Raw genomic sequence first — 9,921 nt, 5'->3', positions numbered from 1 at the left:
AATCCATTGCATAATATAAAATAAAATACCATATACAAAAAATACAGTCCATTGCATTTAATTTGTATGCATAACAAAGACACATGTGTTAAACTTGTTACCATTAACATCTAATCATATGGATTCGAGTGTTAAACTTGGTACCATTAATATCTGATTCATAAGTCCTTTCAACAAGATTGTTACCTGCATAAATGAAAACAAAGAGGAACATTAACAGCCCAGCATGCTCAAGCCTCATCAATACAACAAAGGAGACAAAAGTAATGTAATAAGCCAAACATTAAAACCAAACATTAATATAAGAGATGGGAAATCTTTTACCTGAATATAACTAGCACCAAACAAACCACCATTTCCAAGCTGGAATTGAGTCCGATGCAATGTGACTAAAAAAACACAAATCACTCTCAAATTTCACTTACCCCTTTCACTTTCACATAACACCAACCAACCTACTTATAAGTTGCTAATTATCTAGGCTATTTTTCTTTTTCTCTTGATCAAAATAACATGTTTATGCCCAAGTCAATTACAGAATTGTATTCCTTAGTATCATGTGGACACAACAGATGCTGAAAAAATTGAATAATTTATCTTTTGCTGCAACTGGATCATACAAAGCTAGACACACTTTTATATGTTTCAAACATAAACTTATTGTGTAATGAGGATCCAAATGGAATAATTCAGCCACCCCATACTCCTTTGTTCTATCTCGCCTCTATAATTTATTTCACCGTTCAAGAGAAGGGTATAAGGGGTTTCATAGACATTATGAATTAATTTATCCTTTATTCTACTTCCCTTATTTGAATTAAACAATCTCATCATAAAACGTTCAACATTTCAACATATTATACCACCTAATGCACTAAAATTCAAGTGATGTAAAACAATAAAAGTTGCTTTGAAAGTTCATAAATAAAAAAAATTACCTTTTCAAATTCTGCATAAACTTGTGCAGGAGCTATGGTCATCAAAGTTGACAAAGCAAGTACTGCAGCTTCTTGTTCCAAATGACTAGTACTCATCAACCCCATTGGTCCAGGCAAACCTTACATATTATACCACAACCAAGGGTTAATAATAATTAATAATATATAAAAGATAAGATAAAAAGTAATCAATAAAAAAATATCAACACTCGGAATCAATGATTCCACAGGTAAAAAAAACTTACATTGGAATCAGAACGCTGCAAAGGGCTTCTGGAATCAGCTTCTAGAAGGTGACCTACTCCTACGTGGAGGAGACCTGCTTCTGTGTAATCCATCAGTTTATTGACACATCACATGATAAGGGCATTCTAGTCTTTTCAACACTAGTACTTCTATGTAAGTAACAAACACATATAGAATAGTGAATAGTCCATCAGGGCATTCTAGTCTTTTCAATTCATTGGGGACCCACAGTGGTGCCTTGAATTTGTATGAAGCAAGACCAAATGCTGGTAATGAGACCACACCCGTCCCACTGAAATGCCTTACAACAGGTGGATGCTCACATTCATTGCCTGAAACAAAAATAAAAAACAATAATAATAAATTAGTAATGCAACTCGTAAATTTTATAACTATAAAAAAAGGTTGTTTCTCAGCCTGAAAAATCCAGGGAGATTTATATGATATATATGAATGACCTGTAGTAGGAGTGTGAAGGGAATGAAAAGTTAGAAAACAAGCATCAAGATCTTTCAAGGTGGGCCCCATGGGAATTATGTATATTGGGTACCTGATAAAAAGCATCAAAAAAGGGCCATTTAGTAGTAGCATATTATGTGAGAAAGAGCAAGTAGCAAAGACCATATTAAGAATCTGTTTGATTGGATGGAATGGAATGGAATCACAAAGGAATGGAATGAGTTATGATCATATTTGGTTGGTCTGTAGCAATGGAATGAATCATTCCATTCCTTCCCAAACTCTAGTACTTATTAGCAATCATACCAAGCGACAGAAAGCCAACTAGATGGCAGCAAGTCACAACTTCTTAGACTTTTCAATTCAGGGAAACGTTGTGCAAGATCAAGTATCTGTTGCAACAAGAAAACAGAACTAAACTAATCATCCAAAGATTTATAAATAAAGAATAAAACCCACTTTCTTTGTTGTTTTTAAAGCTAACCTTATCACACAAAGGTTCTCTGCCCAAAGGCTGACTATGTTCCATGTACTCAAATATCAAGCAACTTTGAGTGGTGGCAGAATCACTATCATCACTAGAAAAGTCTTCTTGAACTACATTGTTCTCATCATTCATTGACAAATGATCCATTAGGTGAAGAATGTCATTCTTTGGGTGATGATTATTACTCTTCTCCCTTAGATAATGTAAAGAACCCTTTTCCTGTTCATAATCACTGCTCCCATCACTACTTGAATCCGTAAATGAGTTATCATCAATATCCTCAGTTAGTTGCCTGTAAAGCAACAGAATAACTAGATTATTTAAATTTCATAAAGAAGCATAATAGATGCTACTAGTTGAAAAGGAGCCTGACATAACCCTAAACAAGAAAGAGGAAGAAAGGAAGATATTTATTGTTCCAGTACCTAGAATTTATTGAAGACTTCAAAGGGTCTACATATATTTGAATTCCAGATAAATAAGGCACATAATATTGGATCACACAATTAGCTTCATTCAATATTAAAGGAACTCCAGCACCATAAGTACTCCACTCCTTGAAAGATTCCCACAAATCACCAAGAACAAAGTATGGTTGATATTCCACATCACTTGTCCTCCATCCTCTCATAGTTCTCTGCTGCCATAAAGTTCAAGTAAAATCATTATTTGGATCAAATACACAACTACAATACCCCTGTTTATACATGATTACTGAACATTAACCATTTTATTGTACTCTAATTCTTTTTGGAAGATGGTGTGCTTTAGCAGAAACACATATATTTTGATTGTCAAAATATGGAATCCTTGATTAAACAATAGAAATATAACATCAAAGGCAAACTCTGTTCACTCATAAAAACTGAAAGGCCACCCTCAGGGCTCACTGAATAATAATTCAAGCTGACTTCATTTGCTTTCAAACATGAATTTTGGAGTAGTGCCAATGGAGAAAGAGATAACCACAGCTAAAATGTAAAGTAAATTATACTACTAAATTATAAATCAAAAATCTGATTAATTGACTATCGCATACTCAAATTGAATAAATCAAATGTTCCTATAAGTTACTTTACTCCATGATATAACGAATTAGCAATACAAGTATAAACTGAGACGACTAATTTGAATTAATTCAACTCATTTCAATATAAAAGATTAATATCGGTACAGACCTTGGAGAGATGTTGAACAGGAACAGAAGGCGTAACAGTTTCCAAAAACCGTTCAAGATTACACAACGATGATGTTGCCGGCACCGCTACCACTGAGGATTCCAACGGCTCCGGATTTGATGGTTGCATGAGTTGATTCTCCGGTTCCTCCCTGACAGAAGATGTCGTAGATTGGGTCGGACTAACGTTACTTTGAGCTCTACGGAGGTTCTCTTGATGCTGACGAATCCTTCTCGCTTTCGCCGGCATGTAAAACCTATCCTCTCCACCACTACTACGTCCATGCTGCAATCCAGCGCCCAACATCTTCACTAAAACCCTAAGTTACAAATCCTTCGATCTCACCAATAAAACCGGTCACGAAAGCTACGATTTGTAGACAAATTTAAAAGTCAATGAGTTTGATTTTGATTCATTTTTCTGTTAAAGATAAATTAACAAAAAAAAAGAACAAAACTTTTTGTAAATGAATCGTTAAAACAAGATGAAAATCAGCCGATTAAAGAAGGAGTCGACGGATTCAGAAAAACCCTGCAATTTGACAAAATCAAACGAAATCAAACAAAAGCAACGATTGTGTGAGAAATTCAACAAGAGCTGACGAAGAATTAGTCAAATGGGAAGGAGGAAGAGCGGATATCCTTAGAAGACGGCTTAGGGTTTGCAGATGGTGGTGTGGGGGTCGTCGGTTGCTTTACAGAGACATATGAAGTCGAGACGAAAAGACGAGATTGAACCATCTGGTAATAAACGGACTCGGGAACCTGAACAAAATGACCCGAGATTGACCCATCTAGTAACAACGCTTTTGATGCCATTCCTTCCATTTTCGACTGTTCATCCTCCACTTCCTCTACTGCTACTTCTTCACCATCTTCTATTTTTTCTGTATTTAGACTTGAGAGTATAATTAGGGCTTTTTCTAACAATTTCAACATCGAGTGGGAGATATGGTGGTTCCAGTAGGTAGAAGTGAGGGAAGAAGTAGGCAGCAGTCAATGTCGGGAGGGGGAAGGAAGGAGCGTCCATAATTTGGGCAAGAGGGAAAGGAGAAAAAATAGGAAGGCGGGATTTTTAATTTTTTTAGAATTTCATTTCCCCCTCCTCTTAAAGGATGGAACGCGCGTTCCATTAAAAATTATAAAGCGACATACTTAGACGACGCGCATTTTATTATAGGTGCCCTCCGTGTTTTTTTTTAGACACTAATTTAAGGGCGCGCAATAATGCGTGTCTTCTATCCTTAAATTTTTTGAAGAGATGACATTTTTCTAATGTCACTCTCCTTTGCGTAACATAGATCAATGAGCGTCGTATTTTGCGCGTCGTAAAAGGCCTTTTTTTCTTGTAGTGTCCCTTAAATAGGGCACAGGCCCGAGGATTTAGGGTTTTTGCCCACAGCACAGACTTGTCGAGTCGACTCCCCAACTCGTCGAGTCCATTCATTAAATGCAGTCAGCAAATCGTGATCCTACTCGACGAGTCTAGGCGTCAACTCGTCGAGTCCCTCTTTTGACAAAAATAAATAATTAAAATATGATACCTGGAATTCCGAATGTTAAAAATTATACTTTTTATTTTCTTACGCTTAATAGCAATGTAATTCAATGGTTTTACCTACAATGACACTACGCTATTATCAGAGGTAAAGATCATCAAAATGTCAGTGTGTTATGGATAAAAGATAAAGTGCAATGCCCATATTGGTTATAGTACATTGCTAATCCCAATAGTATTTCCTTTTAAAATAATTTTCTCAGTTACCAATATATATATATATATATATATATATATATATATATATATATATATATATATATATAAACTAAGACACCATTTTATCAATTAGGTATCGTTGCTCGCATCCAATGCATTAAGTCCTTTGTTCGTCACCTCAAGCTTTGTCAACACTCCACATGTCTGATCACCTATTCAAGTTAACCAAATATTATCAAGGTCAATGGAAATCAACTACCAAAATGATAAAGATAATTAAAAAACCAAAAGCTTAAGTATGAACCTTTCTTGTAGCAAACTCTATATTTGTAACTGCAGCAAGACATATACCATCCGAATTCCAACATAAATTAAAAATTTATCTTACAAAAATAACAAACAATATTTTATCATAAGCCTATTCTTTTATCCTATCCAAGTATAAATGTTATCAACATTCTAGACATCATACCCAAGTCAGAAGAAAAAGTGGTTTTAATAATTTTAATCATAGACATTATCTATGCTTATCTTTTAATCAAGGTTGTAAAAAATGTTCGACGTTAGCTAGTCGCTGGAATGAGGCTAAGGGATTAGTCGGTTAGACCCAAATTAATCGGGGACCATTAATTGTTAATTTGTTGAATATACAAATAAATAAGACTAATATCATATCAAAGTTCGTAAATACCACTAATATCATAAAAAAATTGGTAAATATGATTAAAACAACATTAATCATACCTCAGATAGTTTCTATTAAGATAGAACTTCTTTAAAGTATTAAAATTTCATTGTTTTATACTGTTTCACTCATTGTGTATGCAGAGATTAATCGCTAGCGTCCTCTAATTGGTTGACTTGTGCCTAGGGATTAATCGGTAATTAATCGGGACATAGACGGAATTTTTACAACAGTGCTTTTAATATATATATATATATATATATATATATATATATATATATATATATATATATATATATGTATATAAGATTTTGAATCTATCTCCCAACAATTTCCATTCCGGTGAATATATTGCTTGAAGATTGTTAATCCATCACATTCAACATTACCATCTTTTGAAAAATTCAACCCTCTTCTAACATTTGTGCATGGAGGATTCTACATTTTATCATTCAAGAGATAATGTTTATGCTTTGACATCCCAACTATACTATGTCTATCACCCATATGTTTAAAACTGATCAGATCTATGGTTGAAAACGCCATTAAGAAAGAGAAATTCATATCTTGAACTTGTAACATAGAAAAGAAAACAAAATAATTTAAACCTTGTGACAAACAAAACTAAAAAGAATACGACTACTAAAATGTAGATAGATGCATAGAAGATGCATAACCAAGTCCTAAGAGAAGATGTAGAACGCCAGAACCCATATGAACAACCATTTCAACCTAAATCAATAAATAGAAACCAAAACTAAAACAATAAATACCTTTTGGGTATAATGAAATTGGTGAATACTTTTAAGAAAAAAAAACATTACCCTTACATACATGTTCCGATGATTAATGGCTGAAAGAGATATGATTGTGTTGATCGTTTGGTGGTGAGGATGTGAAAGGGTAAAGTTGTGATGGTGGTGGATGTTCGGAGGGTAATAGAGGTGATTACTTTCTCTTCCAACATTTTTTGCTACATGTGAAAATATTTCACGGAAGAAATAGGCACGGTTTTCAAAAGGAGAAATATAATAAAAATCAAATATCATAAATGGTACCATGGAAGGCAAGCTTAAATTCTGGTAATTAGATTGTCACAGTGGAATTCGTCGGTTCAAATGAAGAAGGCGGTTTCTAAGTCTAGGGTTTTGGCGAGATTTAGAGGGTCTTTGGATAGGGAAAAAAAGAGTGTTTATAGCTTATTGCTTATACACACCGCTATAAGCTAAGTTTAAGTGCTTGGATAGGAAACACTAAAAATCATCTTATTATGGTGGGGATAAGCGAAATAAGATAATTTTAATAAGCATTCCACCCTTGCTTATTTCTTATTGCTTATTGCTTATTTCTCATCCAAACACTTTTGAAAATGCTGCTTTCTTACACCACTATAAGCTAATAAGATATAAACTAATTTATCCAAACACCTTTTTGTCATAACTATTGATATTGCCATATTTATACATATTTTTAGGCAATATTAAAGTACATTTTTATATATATTTTCGTCATTTGCATAGAATAATGATACTTATAAGGTTAAATTATATTTTGCAGCCAAAAAGAAGTCATTTTGAAGAAAGGGACTAAAAGCGTTAAAGGATGGAACTTTGGAGTTTGAATGCCTGAAAGACAAGAGAAACACCCAAAAAAGACGTACTCACGACGTGAACAGTTGATGATTCACAACGTGAGTGGAAAGAATTAGAAGATAAGCATCCGGGTGAAGGAATCCTTGACGATCACGATTACTTCAAGTTCACGACGTGAGTTTTAAATGCTCACGTTTCTAGAAAATATATATCCTTCTCCATTACGATTGGGGATAAGTTTGGCTGGCTTAGGAGGATTCCTGGAGACGAAATTCAGAGGGAAAGAAGCTCTGGAGGTTGGTTTTAACACCAAGGAAGCAAGAGTTCATAATTTGTCTTTATAGATTGGTACATTTAAACATGTTTTTGATTATGGTATTTGTTTGTTTAGCTGTTAATAAGCCCAGCTAAATCCAGCTGCTTCCGTTAGCTAGATGAAGCTGGAACTCATGGTTTTAATGCATTAGACTTAACTTTACTTGTTGGTGATATGCTTGTCTTGATTGATTTTACCTAGCATGCGTGAATTAATTAATTCATTGCTTTGAATTCTTGTTCTGTGTAGTTTGTGAACACAAATCTGCATGAACTTGAATACCTAATAATATAGTGAACACTAGTTTATTGGAGCTAAGATCAAACCAATCTTAGATTACTAATTGAATCATTAAATCAAGTTGTGTTAGAGAGCTCATACTATGAATGTAATTGTGTTTTGATTAATCAATCTTTCATGGCTCCAATCTTATTTAATAATTGATTCTGTGTTAACTATTGTATGACCATAAATAGATTTATATGAATTGATTAATAATTAGTAGATTTAGAGCTAAATTGCTAATACTTCCTTAATTGGTCACCAACAGTAATAGTTATAGCTAATGTATAACCATTGAGTGAAAGCAGATTCGAACTAACAGAAGTGTTTTCTTTATTGATTGAGTTTTCGATAAAGGATTAAGTTCATCTTAACTTGCAAAATTAGAAAAAAAACCCCTTCTTAGTTTATTAATAGTTAGATTAATTTAGTATTAAATAGATTAATTAATAACACCATTCCCTGTGATCGACACCCAACTTACCAAACTATTCTATAATTCGACTAGGTACACTGCCTAGGTGCATTTTAGTTAGTTAGCTAGTTAGGTTATAAATTATAAAATTAGTGGGTACTATCATGCACACCATGTTTTTGGCGCCATTGCCGGGGAACAGCTTAGTTTATTATTTGTTTATTTGCTTTTGGTTAATCGATCCTTTTTGTGGGATAAAACCTGCAAAAAGTTAATTTTCCAGCAAAGTTTTTATTAGCATAAGTTTTTATTTTTTTTTGTTTGTCCAGTTTTCACGACGTGAGGGAACTTCTCACGACGTGAATGTAGTAGTTATCAGTTTTTATTCATTTAGTAAATATTTTTATTAAATTTGTTTTTAGTTTCTAGGAAGGTTTGATTTTTTTTCTGATTAAAGAACTCACGACGTGAGTTTATAAACTCACGACGTGAGAGCTGTGATTTTTAGCTTTCTTTAGTTTTTAGTTTATCTTTCTGTTTTAGTTCGTTTTTACGTTGTCTTTATAGATTGTCTGCAGGAGTTCATGACCAGAGGCTCAAACACACCTTTGGTGCCACCACTTGAAGATCCGGAGTCAGCCCTTCACAAAAACAAGAATAAGAACGCGAAGGAAGATCATACGCCAAAGAAGACGCCATTGCAATAACTTAAATCAGCCTTTTCAAGGAAGTCAGGGAAGAAGACAGAGAGTCAAGTTCAACCCCAAAGGAGAATATTAAAGGTGAAGAACTTGGTCCAGTTTCTAATCCAAACGAATCCGAAAACGAGCAAGAAGACGCGAGTGAGCCCGAAGACGAGCAAGAGGACGAAATAGCAAACATTGAGGAGATGTCCATGGGAGCTTACAAGAAGCGGATCCGAGAGGATGTGGGTCCCAGTTTAGTCCAACCCGAAATACCTGCCACTGACCCATTCGAACTGAAGGGGCATATCTTGACTGCACTGAAGGATATCCTATTTTATGGGAAGGATCATGAGGGTGATTTTAGGCATCTTGATGAAGTCAATGAAATTGTGGATTACTTCAATGTCCCAAATGTCAATAGAAACACCGTCTTGCTTAGGATGCTTCCCATTACTTTTAAGGGAGCTGCTAAAGAGTGGATAAAATCACTTCCACTGGGTACGATCACCACTTGGGCTCAAATGCGTGAGCAGTTTCTTGACCAATTTTGCCCACCATCCAAGATAGCTAAACTCAAGAAGGCAATATCCAACTTTGAACAACAGTTGGGGGAGTCATTATACGAAGCATGGGAGCGTTACAAAGGCTTGCTCATAAATTGCCTTCAACTTGATCTTAATGTCCAACAAGAGATGTCAATCTTCTATGATGGGGTCAACGTTATGACAAGGCGACTCCATGATTCTCAAGGACCTTTGACAAAGAAAAATCCAAGGGAGGTCAAGGAGCTGATTGAAGAATTCGCGAAGCACTCTGGTGAGTACCACAACCCTAGGCAAGATGGAATCAAAGGCGGTGGAGGGGCCCAAACTGAAGAAATAGCAGCTATGATGGCTATGCTAAATAATATGGACCGGAGGT

The 9,921-nt window shown here is 34.8% G+C and overlaps 1 protein-coding gene and 1 non-coding gene across 2 annotated transcripts; both read right to left on the bottom strand.

Annotated features, from left to right (window-relative positions):
• Positions 1 to 699: 699 nt before the first annotated feature.
• Positions 700 to 3,614, bottom strand: LOC111911678 (uncharacterized). Its single transcript, XM_042898164.2, has 6 exons — positions 3,309 to 3,614; positions 2,556 to 2,767; positions 2,128 to 2,422; positions 1,950 to 2,035; positions 1,643 to 1,734; positions 700 to 1,516 (listed from the first exon to the last, which is right to left on the bottom strand). Exons 1-6 carry the CDS (start codon positions 3,612 to 3,614, stop codon positions 1,281 to 1,283), a joined length of 1,227 nt encoding a protein of 408 aa, XP_042754098.2. The 3' UTR covers positions 700 to 1,280.
• Positions 3,615 to 9,569: 5,955 nt separating this feature from the next.
• On the bottom strand, positions 9,570 to 9,676 carry LOC111911685 (small nucleolar RNA R71). The gene has a single exon (XR_002856943.1). It is a non-coding gene; the product is annotated as a small nucleolar RNA R71 (small nucleolar RNA).
• Between the last annotated feature and the right edge of the window lie 245 nt (positions 9,677 to 9,921).

This window comes from Lactuca sativa, chromosome 9 (assembly GCF_002870075.4).
Source record: "Lactuca sativa cultivar Salinas chromosome 9, Lsat_Salinas_v11, whole genome shotgun sequence".
NCBI classification, from domain to species: Eukaryota; Viridiplantae; Streptophyta; class Magnoliopsida; order Asterales; family Asteraceae; genus Lactuca; species Lactuca sativa.
Note: the sequence above shows the minus strand (reverse complement) of the source record. Positions and strands in the feature narration are given on the sequence as shown.